The following is a 23129-nucleotide window of genomic DNA, read 5'->3' as shown; positions in this document are numbered from 1 at the left end:
AAAACGGGCGATCTGTATAATTTTGCATTGCCGTTATCCGTTTTGATGTTGACAGTTGCCTTAACGGTGAGTGTCTTGTCATTTCTCTAATGTATAGATTCGCTAGGTGTATAGGCTAACTACGCTCGCTTGAGCGTTGAGAGCTGTTTACTCTCGCGGCCTCTCTCAAATTTCAATGAACGAACATCAAAGAATGGTGGGCGTGGGGGTCGGCGTCGGCGGTATCGTTTCCATCGGCTTGGTTCAACAAAATTGTCATTTTTACGCAAGGCTGCGCATTAGTAGTGGTGCACGCTTTATGTACATAACTGGCTGCGTACGCTATAGTACTTGAAAATGCAGAGAAGTGTTTGAATGAATGCTAGTTCAGATAAATGATTTGAACAAACGGTAGTCATTACTGCTTATCTCGTTGTGTTGTGTTGTATTACGGGTGAGCTGTGTTGCGGGTGGGTTGAGTAGTGTAGAGTGAGTTTAGCCAGGTTATATTCTTCACGGTGGAGAAATAAATAGAAATTGAAATTGGTGGAAATAAATTGAAAATCAAAAAAATGTTCGAATGTTCGAAATAACATTAAGGTTACAAGAAAACTTAATGATGTCAGATCCATGCTACAAATGAGAAATAATTCGAGTAATTGTTCTGAAATTGTCTACCTGTCCTATGAACAGGTTGAACAGGTGGACGAGACGCCTCTGAATTTCACGCTTCGTAAATTTCTGCGGATAAAGCGGTAATATTTATTTCCGGCTGACTAGACATGCCTGCTACTAGTTTCCAGCGGCAATTTTCTTTTGGTGATAAATTCATCTTGAGATTATATTCGTTAAATCAAAATTATATATTTATATATATATTATTATTAACTTTTATAATTGAATGAAAAATGGATGATTTTCAAGTACATATAAAAAACTAAATTGCGGTAAAAGATGCTTATCATGGCAACAACAGCTTTTCGGTAAATTGTTTTCTTGGTAAATAAATAAAGTTATCATGCCCTTCCCACACGTGCCATGCACGTGTCGGTGGAAGTTACTAGCATTACTTCTTTGTGCCCTGCTTTTATCCGGCTTCGAGTTTGAAATGAAGATAAATGCTTGAGATTGCAGACATTCCTCAAGTGGTCCGTTGGACTGCCATATAATTTGCCAAACGAGTTTTATTAAATATGCAAGCATTCCTGAGGGGAACCCAATGGTTTTCGTTCTTTCGCTCGTTTTGCTCAAGTTTTTCTCCTGGATTGATTGCTGGATGGAGAGCCGCTGACTTACCGTAATATCATTGGTTCTATTGCAGCAATTGTGGTGCTCAAAGCACATTTCAAGGAAGTCGAATTGGTTTCTCCGTTGTTAACTCTTGCCTTGTACAGATATTTCAATCCGCAGTGTGCAAGAGAAGTATAATAAATAGTTTATGCTCACTTTATGCTTAATAAAATTTAACTCAGTTAGTTGTTGAGTGTCTCCTGAAGCAAAATTAAATGGTTTAGTGGAAGGGACTAAAACTAAGCGAGGTAATATTTTTTCTATTGCTTCTAAAAAAAATAATGGAGAATTATTACATTATTTAAAGATTATTTATATTATTAAATAATCATTATAGGTAAATTATAAGTTACTATAGCTTTGCACAAGAACCGTTATAATTTTTTATGTCTTCAGACGGTTTATGATTGACGTAAGAAGTTTGCGGATTTAAAATAGGAAAATTGGCAGCGGTAAATTAAGAGATTACCTATCCCAAGTAACAAATCACGAGCCGCTGGGTTTTTTCTAAGTTCATAAAGATGTTTTTGCAGTAATAATTCTTACCTATTATTGTATTGTATTTAACGGTTATACGCAAAATTAATAAGACAAAGTAACATAAGCATAAAAACTCAAAGGTGCAAGGGTATCTTTAATAAATCTCATTACTAACCCAAGGTCTTTTATGGCTTGTTACAAAGCATGGTTGCTTTGAAAACTGTTATGAAACCATTGTAGCGACTTTCATGAAGGTTAGGAATCGAGCTTAATGCGGTTGCATGTATACTGCTATGAATCTAGAAGTTGGTGCCGCAAAGGCCGTCACAAAATGACTTTATAATAAGATTCATAATTTTAGCTATTGTCTGCCGTTGTATAGCGTAATTTTGGTTATTGTCTGCCGTTGTATAGCGAATGGTATCTAAAATTTTGGATTTTGTTCTAATGTTGTCAAAAAAGGTATATGTAGAACAACCGATTTAAGACCAGTTCCGAAATAGGGTGACCATGGAAAACGACTTTATTCGATGTTTTCAAAAATTCATAACTTTTGAACCGAATGATCGATTTTTTATTTTTTTTTATTCAATTAAAGGTAATTATTTCTAGTAGACCTAAAGATGCTTTTTAAGTTCGTCCCAAAAAAAAAATACGACAAAAAATTAAAAAGGTATATTTTTTATGAAAAACATTATTAAATTTGAGTAGAATGGAGATTTTCACGATGCAAATTGTGTCTGTCAAAAGCCCTCAAAGTCGTTCAAAGACAGTTTTATTGTGAAAATTGAAATAAAAAAGTTAAAGTGAGAAATCTATTTTTTCAAAGATAGAGAAAAACTTTTTTCGACAAACTTACTTAGAATTAACGGAGTTATAACATTGTAGAACAACTTTTTCTTCTACCACAAAGATAAAAAAAAATTAGGTCACTCTAATTTTGGATAATTTTTCAACAATGCAATGATGCGGTATCTGGCTAAAAAACACCTTCCATCGGCATTCAGTTAGAACGGTACAATGCACTTGAGCAATGCTTCTTGTTTCGTCGCCATTTTGAACAGGACGAAGCAATTAATCCGTACATCTATGGTTGGCAAATTTCTTTAAATTCATAAATTTTATTCCGATGGATTGATAAGTTTCTTTTCTATTGAATGATGAAGCTTTGAAAGTATACCTCTCCCTGCTTTTAGCAACATATTTCGTCATGTTAGTGCAAATTTTCAGCAATATTTTTTTGAGTATTTTTCCACTGGTTCCAAAAACGAACAGTTTGGTTTTCAGATATTGTAAAAATAATTGTTTTTGCGAACTAGGTTTTAAGAATTAAGGACCTGCAAATATTGTTTCGGATATAAAAATGATATGGGTTATCCCATACGAAGTATACTTGCCACTTGAACACGATCATCACAGATTTTGCTCAAAGTTGGGGAAATTATTCAGCTAGTGTCACTCTGGAAAATTCCTAATCCCAATTTTGGTGTCGATTGGAATATCTCCGGTCTGTGGGACCCCCCTTGTCGCAAGATAACGCATGTTTTTTGTCAAAACCACTTTTTCCAATTTCATCTTGAATTTATAGTTCCATCGTATTTCTCGGAAAGTTTTACGTGAGCAACACTTATAACCTCGAGGTAATTTGAGCCAATCGAAAGATTTAACATTTTTACGAAAAATAACTACGAAATTCAAAACTATTTTCCTAAAAGTGTTATATCTCGAGCTTGTTTTCAATGCTGTTTTCTATATTTTATCAAGAAAAATTTACACAGAATCATTTTTGTTTACCCTTTAGAGATTAATAGTGAGTGAAAAAATTGGTATGCTATTTGCATGTAATTGAGGTAATCATTTTCGTAGTGAATTTACGTATTTATTTATATTTCATTTTATTTTTCAACGAATTAATGTATAGTGATATGTGAATTTTTGGAAATCCTCTTTTAACATCACGATGCGTTGAGATCAGAGCCTCACAAAGTCAATTTCAATTGACAATTATCAGGTTATAGTAGGGTGGTTTACCGGTAAAACAAAAACCGGCGAAACCGATATTTTTTTCAGTACCGAAATATCGGTATTGGAGAGGCGAAATAACCGGTATTTTCGGTATTTTTCTTTAAATTGAAAAAAAAAACTTGTCACAATATTCATAAATCATTGTTAGGCTAATGAATGCTACTCACTAAGGTAGGCGTTACAAATCACCTGATGATGTATACAGGGTGTAAGGTAGCTCACTTTCAATCAAATCCTTTAAGGGGTGATTGAGGACTCTATTTGATGAAAAAAATCCTTCTGCGCATATGGTCAAAATTTAACTACTGAAGAGTTATTCTCTTTTTCTAGTTTTCGGTTATGTTCATCTCAACGAGGTCTATCACAAGAAGTATGATAGCTAGCTCAGTTATATTGGTTCTTTTGGAGAGCTGAGAAAAATTTCGTAATCAATAGTGTCTCTAAAATTCACAATTTTCTGCTCGTTAAAGGCAAACATAACCGAAAACTGAAAATAGTGAATAACTCTGCAGTAGTTGAATTTTGGCCATATGTGTAAAAGGATTTTTTTTCTTATCAAATATGGTCCTCTATCGCCCCTTAAAGGATTTTATGTGAGCTCCCTAACATCCTGTATAATAAATACATTTAGACAGAAGCAACATTAAATATTAATTAACCCTTACCTATGTATCAATTTTTGTTATTTTCTAACAATCTGCTCGGATTCAGACGATGTGTTTGTGTGTATCGATAATATGTCAAAAAACTTCATATAATTAAGCAACACATTAATTGTTTAAGTATAACAGCGAATCTCTTTACACATTCATACTCACAGAGACAACGCGTGGGTTTTAAACCTACCAGTTCAACTACAAATTATGAAAATCATAGTTTGAGGCAGTAATCACAATCATGTCAGCGAAAATACGCAAGTCATTATTCATTTTGTGCTATTTAAAAATAATAAATAAATATAAATAAATAAATAAAAATGTTTCCGGCCTTACTCGTGTAAAAGTTTCTGCTTTTTCTATCATTTTCTATATTTTTATATATTTTTTACCAACCTCTCTTTTCAAATATTTATTTCTATTTCAGTTACAAACTTGTTCATATGCCACATTTTTCGTTTCTCCATCAGGAGCTAAAGTTAATAAAATAATTATAATAATAAATAATTTGGACGAACTGTTTAAAGAGCATCGAGCAGAATAAAGAAGTATTTACCTTCGATTCATTCGGATTTGTGAAAAGTCAATTCTGGTCTGATCGTGATTTCTTTTTTTTACTTCATTCATATACTCTTCTCAACAGTTTCAAATATTGTTTTTCTACGAATTTTAAAGTTATTCACTAATTTGAAACTAAGCTTTGCGATGCGAAAGAAAGTTAAAATAAAAATCTGCATGTTTTTTTGTTATTACATGAGCTTTGAAATTATGTTCTTCGTAATCATATCACTGTTATCCAGTGTTGTATCTGGATCGTATGCCACAAGAGATCAAAACAATGGTCGCAGAGGTCCTAATCTTACAAAAAAAATCTGGATCGTAATGGAGCATAGATACAAATCATAATCATGCAGCGACACGTCCATACATAGATGCAACCTGAGACGCTAAGCAAAAAATAAATTTCAAAATTAAATTTATGTAGGTAACGTCTCGGCAGTGGCTTACTTCGGCAGGTTTTGGCATAAGACTGCAGCAGAAAACCGGCCGAAGAAAACCACTTCCGGAGACGTTCGACACCCTTTAATTATTTTTCGGTTTTATTTTTAAATAGTACAGAGTTTTATTTCGAAGACAATCATCATTACTTCCCGAAACTATGATTTTAAGAATTTTGCAGTTGAAAAAGTAGGTTTAAAGACCATGAGTCACCTCTGGTTTGTATTAATCTGAAAAATATAAAAATACCGGTTTTTTACCGGTTTTATCGGTTTTTATTTTAATGAAGGCTTCCATACAGTACTTCACGCATATATATAGGAATGAGGAAGGAAATATTGATCGGAGCTTGCGTAACGTATTTATTGGATGCCATTGCTGTTCTAACTACCGCTTGCGGTATTAGAAAACTACCATCAAACGACGCGATGCGGTGCTAATTTTAATTGAGATGCTGAAGGAAAGGAAAGAGTCTCTCTCTCCGTCACTCTCTCCGTCGATTGAAATAGTCATTAGTTTCATTTGAAATGATCCGAAAGAAGAAAGAGAGAAAGAATTGATTCGTTGACAGTAGCCGAAAGGAATGAAGTGAAAATGAAACTGTTCGAATTGAAATGACTGCGAGAGTATATCAGTTTCATTGTTTTGTTTCGATAATGTAATTAATAATTAATAATTGAGATACAAACCAATGCAATCTCAACTTGCGTGGAATATCAGAAAAACTGTTTTTATTTCTATTTAAAACAATTAAAAAAATAGGATAAAAACAAAAATTATTTGTTTTGAAAAGTTTATTTCTTTTAGAAATTATATAGGTATTATTCAAAAATGAAAACTGAAAACAAAAAAAAATGGAAAAAAACACAAAAACGTTATTATAAATTAATAAGAACCAAAAAATCTGATTTTTTTTGCTATGAAAACAACACAGTGTTAGCTAAATATTCATATTTGTTTGAACTTGAAAGAATAAATAAAAAAATTAAAAAAATGAAAAGAAAAAATAAAAAAAACAAAAAACAATTAGCTGGCGTTTTTTGCGGCGTATGTCTATTCAGGAAGACAAAATCAATATCTACAACTTTGTCGAAGAGCTTTTAGTTTTAAAAATATGTTTATGTTTAATATGTACTCGGTTCAGAAAATACTCCTAAGGTTAGTTTTCTCGTTTGTGCAAAACTAGAAGTAAGCGTTGTAATTAAAGTGCATCTAGTAACAAATGATACAGTATTGACTTGAACGAGCGGGTTTATTTCCAAACTTCCCATAAATCCTACTTTCATGATATATTTTACAATACCCGAAAAATTTTTTTTAACAATTTTCAATATTGTGCCTGTAAAGCAGAGCCTTGGTGCTACATTCTGATTTGAAACTCGACCTTCTGTTTCTTATACACAGACTTCGCAGCCAACTGTTTAGTGTACAGGACAATTTCGGGGCTAGTGCTACAATCCTACTGACACTAACAGTTGTATTGGTTGGTAAATAAGCACCAAGAATTTCACCTAATGCAAGAAAAGTAAAATTCACCTCATTTCCTCGAAATCCAACAAGATGAACAATGTGGTTTTATATTGGACTGATCAAATCAAATATTTAGTATTCATTATATGAATCTGATTTCGAAGCCTCCACATAGGCTTGCTATATTGAAACATTATTTGAAATGTCAAACAACATTATTAATAAATTTTGATAAATAAGCGTAGCGATGTTTTCAACCTCAAAAATAAGTATTTACTGATTTTTCTAGAATTACATTCACCTAATTACGAATGCAATTAATAAAGATAAATTATACGGAGTGCAACTACGGATAGTCTGCCTAAGCTAAGCTAATGCAACTAAAATATATGAATTATTTGTCAAATTATGAATATATCTTCTAACTGTTTTGAAATGTAACCAACTGAACAAATACAAATAATAGATGCCTCTGAATGAATCTTAGAACAAGTAATTACAATCATTCCCCGCCTTCTGGTGGAAAGCTAAAAGTATTACGGTCGGTGTTGACAACAAGAAGTAAACAATGTTCAAAAATTTAAATAATAGTTTTTTAATTATTTTATTATGAAAACTACATTTTCGTGAACCACAAATTAAGAGCTTTCGATTGATGTATATATCATCGTTGTCCGATTCATTTGAAGCGAAATCATTTTCAGAGATGGCTTGACTCAGTTTTGTGAAAATTTCTCAGAAATTACTCAACCACAAATTATCACAAATTGGATTTCGAAACCACAAATTAACCAAAAAAAAAAAAAAGAATTAAAAAAAATACTTTGTCAAGCCATCTTGAAATGAGCTAACGTTTGTAATAAAAATTGGAAAAAAATCACCGTGCCAAATTCAATTTATTTATCACTCATACATTTGTGACAGCATTTCATATGATGTAGACAGCGCTTTTTATAACTGTCTTCTTTGTCTTCTGCTTTACAGAATTTGTCGTTTGGTACGAGGAGAAAAGTTGTTTATGCAACTCCATCCGGTCCATGTCTGTAGAAAACACAGAAATACTTACCAGCTTTGTGAACAAACGTGTATCTTGTTATTTTCACTACTGAAACGCAAGCGATGAGAATGCAAGCGATTTTTTATATAATAGAAGGGTTTTCAAAAGATTGCTGAATGCCACAAATAAAAAGATTTCAACAGCAAAGCTTCGTGCGATGTTTTAGTGTACATTTTTTTCTGCAAAAAATTGGTCTTTCAAAAAACAAAAGCTACGTCGATTTCCCCCTTTGTCACAGTTTGTCACAATATACCCCCTCCCCCATTACAATGTGTTGATAAAGATCAGAAAACAAGCACAAATCAAAGAAAGAGCCACATCGGATGTTCTGCGTAACTGTAGAAAAAGCACCATGAAAAAGATTCTTCATGCGTTGCGTGCCAAACCGAACGCGAGCATCAAACACCGATTGCTTGATGCTTACCTTTGGCTCGCCTTGGTAAACCACGCACCGCTCTTAGTGCTGTGCGTGCTTTATCAAGTTTGCTGTTGCCTGTACCAGCATGTTTTTCTTCAAGACATCAGTTTCAATAACATTGTCACAGCAGATCGTTGAACTATCTGTTGAAAGAGGATGTTACGTACTTTTCAGAAAAACTTTACCTTCGAAACATCTAAATAGTCTGGAATCATGGGAGCAAATATTAATTGATAATACAGCAGACGGTTGGTGTCTGCTCGTGGCGTCCGTGCTAGTTTTGCTAGCACGTGATTGATTCATTGTTCGTGGAAGTTTGATCTTGAAACTTCACATCAATTTTCGCTGCCCAGCAATGAAGTAATAATGATAACTGACATGTCACAAAATGATCCATCATTTTATCTATCCAACGACCTATTGATTTTTAAAGTCCATCGTGTGGTTATACATAAATTACCGTTTGAAGAAAAAAAACAATATCGCACGCTTAGTCTTGGGGCTAATAGCGGTCTCGATCAACTAGATTAGTTGAGAGAATTCGTTATCGATATTGTTTTTGGCACATTTTGTATGTGTAGGATAAGTACAACAATGCACCGTGCCCCAGTGCTGAGTCGAGAAAATTTCCAGCTCGAAAAGATCCTCGACTCGATCGGGAATCGAACCCGATATCCCAACCGTGTGGGAGAGCTAGCCGACCGACACCGCTAACCACAGAGACACGGGGACCACATTACCGTTTGAATTTAAACCTAAAATCTGGACGGTTTCATTTCTACTTTTACAGAATATATTACAGTATAGAAAACAAAACGTGTAGTGTCAAAACATTTTTTTCACAGTGTATTGTCTTTTCGAAAAGACATACCTTGTTCGGCGATGTCACACCGATCAAACAAACCGTTCTGGCTTCAAAAACATTTTCAATTTCCAATATCATACCAATACCAAAAATGCTAATATACAATATTTTTCAATAGTAAGTCGTGATTTAAAAAAGGTACTTGTTGTACAAAATACAGGCGAACTTCGATATAAGGAACCCTCGATATAAAGTACTTTCGATATAGCGTCACTCGATATAAGGTACATTTTACCTCGATATAAGGTACATATTTTTATTATGTTACACATAACTCCGAAATTGGTATAGAAACTTCTATAAATAATTTATTGGTTATTATTTATTGATCATTTGGGGAGTGTCCATAAAATACTCCACACTTAGCGGAAGTTTGAAAACCCGTCCGAAAAATTTATTGTTGCTGAAAAACATGATATAGCGTGGTTTAACGGAGGAGCTGATAAAAAAAAACTTAAAGTTTGATCCCTGAAGACTTGTTTGAAATTTAAAAAAAAAAAACAAATTTTATTTAAACTCGAATTGCTAGAAATGTTTAAAAAAAGTGCATTTTCAAGTGCATGCATCAAAAACATTATAAAACCTATGAAAAAGTTGGAAATATGCTTAGGCGTCGTACACAAATTGCGTAACGCATGAAGGGGGGGGGGGGTAGAGTGGTTGAATTCGCGTTACTTATTGTTACGCAGGGAGGAGGGGGGGGGGGGTAGTAGAGACAGTTACGTAACTGTGATGTTTGCTCGAAATTGAAAATATCGGAGGGGGGTCAAGCTGACCAGCGTTACGTAATTTTATGGGGGGAGTCATGCCGAACGTTACCTATCGTTACATAGGGGCACTGAGGGTGTCTGAAATCTAAATTTTCAGCGTTACGTAATTTGTGTACGACGCCTTAAGGTATGTTCGGCAGAATGGTGTATTTCTCAAATATGAAAAAAATGTTCACAATATAGTAAGCCTCTGGATTCACACCGAAACAGCTGATTGGTATTTTTTTAATTTTCAAACGTTTTAATAATGTGTCTATAAAACAACCTGTATGTGGTCAATATTCAAGAGATAGAAACAAAGCGTCTTCAGCAAAGTTTTTTTGCATAAGATTACCTACAACTCTGCTAAAAACTTCACTTTGATTTGATAAGTAATTAAAACAAATAATTTCATTTCACTTTTAGGCAGATTAATCAAAAATCTATTTGCATTAAAAGTTTCCTCTAAGATAAACAAAAACTTTGTCGAATACACTATAGCATTTCAAAAGCATTTTCACGGTCAAAAGGTTGACGATCACGTTTTTCACGTTTTAAACCAGTGTGCAAAGTGCAACTTTAGGCCACCCTTATGTGTAAAAAAAAGTTAGTTCAAACGGTCATATTTAAATGCAATGAAGAAAATGCAGATTCTGAAATCCTGAAGGACGAGGAAATTATTGAAAAAGTTGTCAACCCGTAAGCAGATATTCTTGGTTTTCATAAATCGGTCTAAAAAATATATAACAACGAGAAGGAAAAAAAAAGAAACAGTTTTAATAAAAAGTCTGTATTAAGGGGTTATATACCTTTTTGGTCGGGAAAAATGAGGAAAGTTTGAATTTATTTTTAAGTGCATAGCACCATTTTCATTGCATCAAAGTGGTATTTTTCTGAAAGTACAGTTTATCAACAACAAGAAATTACGTTTGATTTTGAAATATACCAATTATTACTGGAGTAATGGCCATTTCCCCGAAACGCTATTTTTTGCAGAGGCTTGCGGTGATCCTGATAGAGACTCAGCGGATCAACCGAAATCAAAAAACTCATATTATTTCATTAGTTTAGAAGTGTGCCGGGTCCTTGAACGATCGCTTTTATGAGTATTTTGTTTTCAGTGCAAACGAAAACGTTTTTCCCAAAAAATGCACGTTTTGAGCGCCAAAAATTGCATTAAAAATTTTTTTGCGGCAAAATTTAGCTGTATGTTTCAAAAAGCGATCGTTCAAGGACCGGTGAATTTAATAACGAAAATTAAAAAAAAAGATGAAGGAAATCGGTTCAGTAGTTTTCCCGCAATCAGGATCACGGCAACGTCATTTTTCGAAAAATACTATTCCGAGATAATCGCGTGTAAAGTTTCAAGCTTAGCTTATGCGGTCGTGGCGAGGCGCGCTGCAAATCGCTCTAACTTTCTTCCTATTGCTAAGATCTTTATGAAAATTTGTGAAAATGTTCTCAAGATGTTGTACTTGAAGATAATGCAATAAAATTTTTCTCGGTTTTTTGAAAACTAAAAAGGTATATAACCCCTTTTAAATTAGTGATAATAACGTAACGGCTCGAATCTTTTCTTTTTTTTCTGAATGACATACGTTTTGGAAACAAACTACCACACACGGCTTAAGGTCTCCTAGAAAGCAAAAAATATTATGTGTTTCAAATTGTACTTGAAACAAGTTGGTTCACACTTATAGTTGGATTCTTTTTCCAAAATAAACTATACGTAGACTAATGACAACAAAATGAAGTATTTGAAGCCCTTTAAAGCATAGATTTATTCTTAGGTTCATTCTCTTCCCCCTATTTGACCCTTTCCTCACGCTTAATTCCAGAAAAAAGTCACGCACAGTTGAATGAATACTTCTCCAGGTACTCCACTCACTTTTTTTCTTTCCCCCGACCGTAAGGACGTAGCCAACGCTGTCATCGATCTATACAAAGCGGAAAATACTGAACTGTTGTACATGATGGTGAATTATTCAGAAATTAGCCATCTTACTGTGGTTCTTTGTGCAAATTCACTAGCTCAGATCCATGGAGCAACTGTGAGATGTGCGATCGCTCTAGCTCGAACTTATGATAAAAGATGTTATCATAATTACTGCTATAGCAATAATGGATCATCTTTTTACGCAATCATGTGAATGCACACGGTTTCAATTAACGCGTAAACATTTATACTCTAAGTAGGTTGGGTATACATTAGTTACATTTTTCGTGAAAAATTTGAACAGTTTTGTTTTCAGTGCAAACGAAAACGTTTCTCCCAAAATGCACGTTTTGAGTGCAAAAATTGCATTAAAAATTTTTTTGCGGCAAAATTTAGCTGTATGTTTCAAAAAGCGATCGTTCAAGGACCGGTGAATTTAATAACGAAAATTTAAAAAAAAAGATGAAGGAAATCGGTTTAGTAGTTTTCCCGCAATCAGGGTCACGGCAAAGTCATTTTTCGAAAAATACTATTCCGAGATAATCGCGTGTAAAGTTTCAAGTTTAGCTTATGCGGTCGTGGCGAGGCGCGCTGCAAATCGCTCTAACTTTCTTCCTATTGCTAAGATCTTTATGAAAATTTGTGAAAATGTTCTCAAGATGTTGTACTTGAAGATAATGCAATAAAATTTTTTTCGGTTTTTTGAAAACTAAAAAGGTATATAACCCCTTAATGTAAATAAATGTTGAAAAAAAAATTAGTGATAATAACGTAACGGCTCGAATCTTTTCGTTTTTTTCTGAATGACATACGTTTTGGAAACAAACTATCACACACGGCTTAAGGTCTCCTAGAAAGCAAAAAATATTATGTGTTTCAAATTGTACTTGAAACAAGTTGGTTCACACTTATAGTTGGATTCTTTTTCCAAACGTAGACAAATGACAACAAAATGAAGTATTTGAAGCCCTATTGTTGAAAATGTTTCATGATTCGATATAAAGTACAACTTGAAAATCGGAATGTACCTTATATCGAAGTTTGCCTGTAGTTACCTTTTAAAAAAATTGCTCTATATTACACCAATCTATTCAGAACCCATACGACATAAAGCACACAAGTTACCGCGTGTGATATTAGAAATTATTCCCAGTTTCACACGCGAGAATCAAAAAGAGAAAGATTCATAAAATTTATATAAATAAAAAAATAAAAAAAATTTATATAAATAAATAAAAAAATTGAATAAAAAACAGACTAAAAATTAACACGATTTTTATTGCAACCACCACTTGCACTGATAAACATATTACTGATAAAATAAACATATTACATATTTTTTGAGAGATATTCTTCGTTTGACTGGTTCACCATCAAGGTAATCAAGGCTTGAATACTCTGATCTTTCAACTGAACAAAAAACATACTGCATGGCCGAGGTGTATTGCGATAAAAACGTTGTTTGGCCAAAATTGGAGCTCCTAGTGGCGAATACAGAAATATGAGATATGTGGAAAATAACATGTTATCTTTACGCTAATATAGTTGTCGTGAAGATTATAAGTGAAACTATTCGGTAAAACTGAGTAAAATAAGTTATTTGTATAGTTGCAATGAATATGGGTAAAATCAGTGCTTTATTCTTACGTGATGTAATTATTTGAATCGTTTACTTGTTTGCATCTTTAGTTTTAGGATTATGCAAATCTTAGCAGAATCCGACCGTTCGGTGTCCGAGGGGCTTTAAAGCATAGATTTATTCTTAGGTTCATTCTCTTCCACCTATTTGACCCTTTCCTCACGCTTAATTCCAGAAAAAAGTCACGCACAGTTGAATGAATACTTCTCCAGGTACTCCACTCACTTTTTTTCTTTCCCTAACCGACCGTAAGGACGTAGCCAGCGCTGTCATCGATCTATACAAAGCGGAAAATACTGAATTGTTGTACATGATGGTGAATTATTCAGAAATTAGCCATCTTACTGTGGTTCTTTGTGCAAATTCACTAGCTCAGATCCATGGAGCAACTGTGAGATGTGCGATCGCTCAAGCTCGAACTTATGATAAAAGATGTTATCATAATTACTGCTATAGCAATAATGGATCATCTTTTTACGCAATCATGTGAATGCACACGGTTTCAATTAACGCGTAAACATTAATACTCTAAGTAGGTTGGGTATACATTAGTTACATTTTTCGTGAAAAATTTGAACAGCTCAAAACAATAATAAAATCGCGTTTATTTGCCAGCCAATATGAATTTGATGGTTGATCTCTTGTTGACCTTCTATAAAAACTCCAATTTTCGAACAACATACATCATCCATCTTTCGGTGTTTTCCACGGATACGAGCAATTCAGTTCATGTAATTTTCTCACGTGCTCCTTCAAATTCGGCACGCTGGTGGTGAGGCATCACATGGATCTAGTTTTCTAATAATGAAGTGCGGATGCTTATAATGAGTAAAGTTTTCCAATTAGGTAATTATTTGGCTTCTCTATTTCCGCACCGAAACCGAAGGGCCTGTAGTAGGCACTCGTACCACACCGCCTAGCCAATTTCACCGTTTCATGAAACTGCGCGAATAATAATAACACCCTTTGTCATAATCTACGGACAATATGATCGGATAGGTTTCATCTTTTTTGTCGAGTGCAGAAATATGAATCGTACAAACTACCTAACGATCCGCTCTGTTGTTACTTACTCTGTTACCCCTGACGGAGAGGAGCACTGACCAATACTTTCGATTTCATGCTGTTTGCGTGAAATAATCGGCCCGGTGTGCCAACAATTCCATTCTCCTTCTGCACTTTGGTTGAAGTTGGAGAAGGTACTTCATGAGGGTAAGCAAAGCCAAATATTTAAACGTCGGGGTCCAGTAAGGTTGCGCATGGTGGAAAGCGAAAGTAAGCTTTAATTGATTGGTCGAATTGACGCAGATTCGCGTTGAAAATGAAAGTATTGAAACTATTGTGGAAAGCAAACAGTTATTTGGACCTCATGAGCGATGAATAACAAAAGAATGATTAATAGAGTACTGACAGTCTAGACTAAAAATGGTAAACCCAGCAGGTACCATCACGGTGGTTTAATGTTTGAACACCCTAAAATTTGGTTTTCAGTGACTACATAACGAGCTGAGGGCATAACCGGTTAAATAACAATTGCATTAAATACCTTAAGCTTGCTGAATGCATTCATTTTTAATTCCCTATTATTTTTTTCAGTTTAACGCCGGCCCCGCTGCAACTGGGCGCGGTACACCAGCCCGGTTATTGATGTGAAAAGATGTCACCGGCAAGGCTGTCGCTGCGGGAGGAGGACATTGTTCGATTATCGTTAGAGTTCCTCAACAATCGCGAATTGCACATTTCTCAGCTCTCGTTGGAACGCGAAACGGGCGTCATCAATGGACAGTATTCAGACGATGTACTTTTCCTACGGCAGCTCATTCTGGACGGCCAGTGGGACGATGTGGTGGAGTTCATTCAGCCGCTGGAGGCATTGCAAAATTTCGACATGAAGCAGTTCAAGTACACCATCCTCCGGCATAAGTACATTGAACTGTTATGTATAAAGTCGGAAGCTGGTGGACTCACTGGGCCGCCTTTGATCAACAACGTGGAGGGCGCGGTCGAGGAGGTGGTCCAAGTACTCGGCGAACTGGAAAAACTTTGTCCCATAAAGGAAGAATACTCAGCGCTGTGTCTGCTGCTGACCCTGCCCAAGCTTGGCGACCACATGCAGTACCGCGACTGGAACCCGAGCAAGGCACGTGTGCAATGTTTTCGGGAAATTTTCCCCCTGGTTGAAAAATATCTACCGGGAGATAAGAAAGCCGGCACGGCGCAGTCGGTTTTCGCCAAAAACGACCGGCTGGTGCAACTAGTTATTAAGGGAATTTTGTATGAATCTTGCGTCAACTATTGTCAGGTGAAGGCAACGGGAGCGGCGGAAACCGCTTCGCAGAAAATTAACTTCTCTCGGGTGCTAGACGGATCAATTGGTAAGTTGTGTTTTTAGTAAGAAATTTAATTTTATACTGCATACAGTTATTATGATAACTCAATTTGAGAACAGTATTTGTTCGGCAAATCCAAACTCGTTCTCGCAAATTTTGCAATTTTAATTTAATTATCCACCCTTAATTGCAGGATTCACCGATTCGGATCTGTCACTACTCAGCTGGCTGCAGAGCATCCCAGCCGAAACGTTCTCGGTCCCGTTCGAGCAGAAGACACTGAACGTGGACGTGGAAAGACTGGAAAAACCTTCGCTCGAAACTTCATGGACTGAACACATGCTCATTACCCCGATCAAACCGAAAACGTTCCCCCACTCTGTGATGCCATTTACGCGGCCCCGCAGTGCAGCGGACATCATGACCCGCTCGCTGTTGCCCTCGCTGGATGCCGTGTCGACCTGTCTCAGTGAGTATCTCCACTGTCTGTTTGTTTGTGACATGCTTGTTTGACTATGCAGCATGAAATTAATGCCATCTCCTTGTCATGCCCGTTGCAGATCCGAAGGCAACCAACGAATCGTTTCCCATGTCCCGTTCAAGCTTTGCCAGTTTTCACCTGACCGGGATCAAACCGACGAGCGGCAAAATGATGACCTCCAGCGTGGATCGATTGTTTGAGACCGGCGATGGCGGTGATGTCTATCGAAGTAGTAATTTCAGTGAATATCAGGTAAGTGTAGAATTTTACAACAAGCGGAAATACTAAAGTTAGTTTGCTCTGTTCGTAACAGATTTGAGGCCTCTTTCTAAATGTAAAACTCAGTGTGCTCGGCATTCCGGTCACCTTGAAAGTGTCTGTGCTGACACCAATGCTTTTCTATTACTGCTATTTGAATATCAGCTAGCAACGCGCGAAACAAGTTCTTTGAAATCCTGCTTGGTTTGACGCCGTGGGCCATTATGCAACTAGGATATTTCCGCTAGTCTACCGCACCGGGGCACCGGTGGTGTCAAACAACAGGCAAGAAAGTATGTTAGCAGCTTTTTTGTACAAGCTTTTCTGTTGAAACATTCTTTCTGTTAACCTCTCCGTCTCGCAGCCCCGGGTGCAGTTGAAATTGAAATATTCTAACAGGTTATGCACGATAGTCTAATAGCAGGGTGCTACTAGAAACTAGTTTTTCCAGCTTCGAATGTTTTGCAGGGTATATTGGTTGAATAGCAATTTCCGATAAAACATCAAATTTTCACATTCAATGCTGCTTTATAAAACCGTTTTTCAAAATCAGGTGCTTTACCATGGGTCGGTTTTGCAACTTCCATTTGCTTTGACCACGGATCGAAACTTTTGAATATTTTCGAAAATCAACAATTTATTGTCTCAAATATTGTTTGTCACCGCGACTCTGAATCTACGTTCAAATCAATGATTTATACAAACATAAAAAGTCGTTTTATATGCGAAGTATCCTTTGCTTACTCACTGAGCATGCTGGCGGGTAAGTGCTAAGGGAATGCAAATAGCACCGTTGAGGGATTTCACGCCAATTTACTCAACCATTAGCAGCAGGTTTAGTGAAACTTTTTAAGTTTGGTAACGTCGGTAATAAAGGCAATCTTGCATATTGGAAATTTCAAACAAAATTCCTAATGTCAAACAAAAATCTAATAACTTTCATCGTAAAGTCAATTATGGTAAATTATTTGAACTTTCATATTTTTTACCTTTTTAATAAATTTATCAAAATAATATGCATTTTTCACATATTGAAGATCACTTGAGTTATAAGTAGAAATCTCATAGACAAGTTAGGGGGAAAATCCTCCGTTGCAAACGACGTTTTCTTTGACCAGTGTTCTTGAATAAGTCACCTGAAGGTGGAATTGTGGTACTGTTTACTTTACTTTCGTTATAGTCAACCAAACTAATTGCTTGTATGCCTATGGAATAGTATCCTTGGAAGTTTACAAAATTTTCAGCTTGTTGTGTTTGGAACAATATCCTCGAAGGTTTACATCAAAATTAGTAGCTTTGAAACAAACGCGAAAAATAAAGTACAGATAACAACTTTTTATGCAAAGTTCTTCCTACGCGTTCTCATATCATCTGGATTAAAATTATCGAACATCCCAGTAGTGCGACGAACTGAGATTGAGGTCAACGTTTCAAAAGCTGAATGGTGTGTTGCATCAAGTTGTTTGCACAAACTGGCAGCGTGTGCAAACAGACAGCGAATGAACCGTTAATCACTGTCTGATCCGAATGCTTCAAGAGCTTCCTAGTAGCGCGCTCTTACAGCAGAATGTGTATGCTCTGGAAAACAAAAGAAAGGATACCAATCTCGTTTATTCCGTTTGCTTGTAAAGCGAAAAAAAACGAGGAAAAATGCCTTCGGTTAAGCGTGCCCTATCGTGTTTCTGAATGATTGGGTCCACCATGTGACATTTTCCTGTGGTTGGGAGGGTGTGTATGGCATGACTGTGCAGCTTCCGGGTGAGCACGTTTCAATCATAAATCATATATTTATATTGACGTTTAAAAACTTGTTTAGCTGGATTGTTTCCTCCTAGATAATATTATGAAATTGGTAAATACCAACGTAACTATTCATGACTGCACAACACGCATTGCAATACTGTTCACTATCCAAAAATGGCGAACTTGTTTTTATTTTCAAGCGGCGTCGTTTTCACAGAATAATAATTGACACCTATTCACTTTCAAGAGCCGACAACTTCCTATCTCGTCTGACGATCAAATTGGCACACAGTTTAAATCGATCGTAATTACACTCGCCCACCTCCCGGTTCCCACCTTAAACGGTTTCCATCAAGGGATCGCACTGGAATAAATAAGCATCTAATCAAAGTTTTTTTTTTCTCTGCCTCATTCTTACCACACTTGACAGCAGGGACTTCCATCAATAGAAGAAATCGCTTCCGTGCACTCGAAATCGCCCGAGCTGCAGGCGGTTGCTGGGTTAGTAGTGAAAACCAGCGACATTCACCAGAGCAGTGCCGAACGGGATAGTCCCAACACGACCAACTCGACGGCAAAGAGTTCGCGTCGGGACTCGCTGACCGATAAAATCGCTACCACCAATCAACCCGTGCCAACTGGCCTTCCCCACCACAGCCAACCGCCTCCTCCGTTACCGTCGGTAGGCCCACCCCAGGTATCTTCCTCGTCCGGTATCCATTCCGGGACCAGTGCAAACAGTGCAGGCAATCATCACCAGCAGGGAGTGCATCCTCAGGTAGCCCAACCAACGCCACCCACTGGCGTAATATATGACCATCCCAGGTAAGCTGAATAGTTTCCCTTTCAGGGCTTCCGACGAATTATGCCTAATTTGTGATTCATAATTTTAGAAACAACGAAAGTATCGCAAACGGCGGAGGTGGAGAATTGTATGAGAAGTTCAAACAGCAGAAGCAAAACAAGGAAAGTGATTATATTATGAACGGAAATCCAACTATCGTGTCACCGGCGCCACCTTCAAGTCATAGCCAGCAGAATGGTAGCAACGGTGACGGAATGGTGACGGGTAATGGGCCCGCGCGGCCAACTCATCTGCTAGATGAGGAAAGCGGCAAAGAATTTGAGGTAGGTGTTGTTCAGAAAAATTTTTAAGTGCTATTGTGGCTAATTTTCACCAGTCTAAAAAAAATTCACCAGTGTGGTATGCAGGCACAGACTGCGGAGTATGTTATTGTGACCAAGCTTCGCTTGAATACTCCGGCTGTCTGCAGGTGTTGCATATTGAAAGGCGTTTTATTACTGAGCATGAGCATGAGCATGAGCATGATTGACCGCCCTCGGTTGCTACTCCGTTATTGCCAGATCAGCTGTAATTACACAGAGAACCAACAGATGATGCTTGGGACCAACATGCATCCTCAATGTGTAAAAACTGGTGACCTTAATCTTTGTATTAGGCAATACCAGCGCCGGCCGCATCCGAATGCAGGTCAAAGAAGGAATTTGTATAGGATAATGTTGACGTGATACTCGCTTATTGGAAGCCGAGAACACCTCTGCACTTCCACGAGAAATCACTGGGATGTTGGAGGAAGGGCAAGGTACACAGCAGGGTTCGTTTTGGTAAACGATGTGCTGGTTTCGAGTGTCGGGTTCTTTAGAACAAGTATCGCGCGAACAAGTTCATTATATCCGCCACGATATTCATAATGCGATTCGAACTTATTCAGTTTGACAATGTAACACCGCAACAATAAATCGTACGCGAGAATACTAGACCTTTGATCAAATTGGGACAACTTCAAATGATATGGTATCTCCTCGTAAGGTGATCCTCTTTTCCTCTTTACACCGAAATCAAGGGCGCGTTGTTGATCTATCTTTAGATAATTCGACCTCATGAATGTATCGACGCGGAGTCTAGGGGTTCGTTCAACCGGACATTTCTACCTAACAAATCGACCAACGACGTTTCTCGTATACACTTTGTCTGCTCTAAAAAAAACGATACGATCCCGCGAAAAACACACCTGAAAAACAGAATATAACAATGATGCGCGCTTATTACGAAAACGAACCATGAGTATATTTCTTGCCAAACGGTCCGCGATGTAGCCTTTGCTACTCGTAGCCACCAGCTATTTGTCAATCCCGAGTACTTTCGAAGAAACGACTGCACGTCGGCCGACGCGATTCTTTAGAGGGTATACATTGTGTTTTCGTTAATCGCGATATTTATCGACCGGACGAAATCTTCGGTTAAACAGTCACAGTGAGACATGAACAAGTATCTGGGTATAGCCCTCGAAATCACTATATTCTAAAAACGTTCAAATAAGTAAAATGCTCCCGAGCCGGAAACGCAGTTTACATCGAAGCACTATGCACGACCGCTCTATTCCCTCCTACCGACGCAGAAACTCGGGGACACGACTTTTCACGCCGATTCTATCTTAGTTGTCGATGCGAATGTTGCCTATTGAATAAAAAAAATTGGCAAAGTTTCATGCATGCAAAGCCTTAATAATTTATTGACCAATATATGGTCTTAAGTTTGTTAACAAAATGCCGACCTAGTCATGTTTGGAACATTGTATACAAAACATAAACAGCCCAAAAGCTAGGAAAATCGGAAAAGTGATGCATAAGATTTCATGTATTATCACTGCACCATACTCCCAGCTTCCATAAACCACACCATTGCTCTCGAGGTGAGAACATGTTTGCTAATAAAACCCTACTTGAAGCCTGACCGTGCAAAACCGTGGTAGATAACGGATTCAAAGTATACTATGCGTCATATTGGCTCATTACTAAGTTGAGCTACCCATTACCTTATAATGGGTGTTTAAGTGCAAATATCAGGTGTAGATGTACATACTAATCAAAAGTCTTGAAATTATTGACAGGACCAAACCAATCATGATTATTTCAGGCTGACTAAATAATCCTCGAAAGTCAAACTCGACTCCATTGAATTTTGGAAGGCGTTTTATTACTGTTTAGAAAGACAAAAGATTTTATATAAAGATATAGATATATAAAGATTTTGGATGGAACCACACTTGTCTCAGATGGTAATTTTTATCACGGTGCTCCCAAAGATCGTTATCATTAGATAAATGCATCAAAGGATCTAAGTACACCATTCGATTCGTTATGACGTCCAGAATCTCTGGTTAAAATTTCAAAATCGTCGTACATCTTTGAGTTATATCCTTTTGAAAGTCGTAAGGTACAAAAAAGTGTAATTATTGTAAAGCACGTTTTTCTACCACCATTTCATGAGATAACTTTCAAAATAGTTTCTACACATTCGAAGTATTATATTTCATGACATTTACAATGGGACACCCAAAACAATGTTCAACTCTAAGAGATGGCACTGTAGTGGTAGTGGCAGTGGCGTAGCTATGGTTTGATGGGCCTGGTGCGGTAACAAAAATGTTGGTCCCCAATGAAAATGACTGGGCAGTTTTTTATTTTATAAAAGGAATTGAGACAAACAAAAAATTTAGATTTTTCTACTTATATAATACGAACGAAATAATTTTCCGCAAAATTGAAATAAGGGTAATTGAGATACCTACTATCCATGCTTTTTGATTGGCAAAATCAGAAATTACAGATTCAAAATCAATGGAATCAGCAGTGGTGGCATCATTCCGCTAATTCGCTAATTGCTAATTCGCTGATTCGCTAATTTTGTAGAGAAGCGACAAAAAAACTATTTTTAAGAACTGTGAGTCGCTGATGGCTTACATAAATTGCTTCAAATGATGAACATACCTTACTGCAAAAGTTACTTTTGGAAGAAATGTTTCATACGAATAAATTAAATTGTGATAATTGTCTACATACTTAAAATTTATTGCCGGGTCTCGGTAATTTTTGCCGAGAACGGCACCACTGAGTGCTTGCTTAAAAAATTTATGGAAGCAGCTTTTTCGTAAATCTCGGTTCACCTAACTGAAATTTCGGCACAAAATATCCGTAATCTTGGTAGTGATAGCTCGGTATTATGTTGTGCCAAAATTTCAGTTAGATTGAGCCGAGATTTACGAAAAAATATGACAGCTGTCATTAATTTCTCAACCGAGCACTCAGCGGTGCCGTTCTCGGCAAGAATAACCGAGACCCGGCAATAAATTTTAAGCGTGTAGAATTCATTAAGCAGACAGTATGTGAAGTAAAGAGAGCGAAAAATAAGCGAACTGGAAATGTGTAGAATTCCTTTCTTTACGACACAAGTGCAAGTCAGTTTTTGCCTTTCTCCTAGAAAGGTATAGCAATCACTTGCAAAACCGAAAGTATAAAAGTGCTCCAAAGGGCCGAATGGCATATATCACTCGACTCTTTCTGTATGTGTGTGTATGTGTGTGTGTGTGTATGTGGGTGTGTATGTGCAGATTTTTATTCTCACTCACTTTTCTCAGAGATGGCTGGACCGATTTTCATGAAATTAATTGCAAATGAAAGGTCTTGCTGTCCCATAAGACCCTGTTCAATTTCATTGTAATCGGATTTTTAGTTTAGAGGTTATGTATCAAAATGTAAAAATCACGAAACATCATTATCTCGAATACTACACAACCGATTTGAACAAAATTGATTTCAAATGAACGGGCTACCTTAAAAACCCTTAGATTTTGAATTTTATGAAGATTGAACTTGTGGTTCAAAAGTTATGAAAAGAAACGTGTTGTGAAGACTGTTTAATCTCACTCATGTTTCTCAGAGATGGCTGGACC

The 23129-nt window shown here is 36.7% G+C and overlaps 1 protein-coding gene across 3 annotated transcripts in view; it reads left to right on the top strand.

Annotated features, from left to right (window-relative positions):
- Window positions 1-23129, top strand: part of LOC129719469 (WD repeat-containing protein 47) — a 183239-nt gene that overhangs the window by 26641 nt on the left and 133469 nt on the right. For 2 of the 3 annotated variants that reach the window (XM_055670815.1, XM_055670813.1), the window contains exons 2-6: window positions 15160-15938; window positions 16087-16362; window positions 16454-16626; window positions 18806-19200; window positions 19269-19503. In XM_055670815.1, the coding sequence (XP_055526790.1) occupies window positions 15221-15938; window positions 16087-16362; window positions 16454-16626; window positions 18806-19200; window positions 19269-19503 (1797 nt within the window). In that variant the 5' untranslated portion in view covers window positions 15160-15220. The remainder of the gene's footprint in view (window positions 1-15159; window positions 15939-16086; window positions 16363-16453; window positions 16627-18805; window positions 19201-19268; window positions 19504-23129) is intronic. The other variant, XM_055670814.1, reaches the window with a different exon arrangement.

This window comes from Wyeomyia smithii, chromosome 2, assembly GCF_029784165.1.
Source record: "Wyeomyia smithii strain HCP4-BCI-WySm-NY-G18 chromosome 2, ASM2978416v1, whole genome shotgun sequence".
Taxonomy (NCBI): Eukaryota; Metazoa; Arthropoda; class Insecta; order Diptera; family Culicidae; genus Wyeomyia; species Wyeomyia smithii.
Note: the sequence above shows the minus strand (reverse complement) of the source record. Positions and strands in the feature narration are given on the sequence as shown.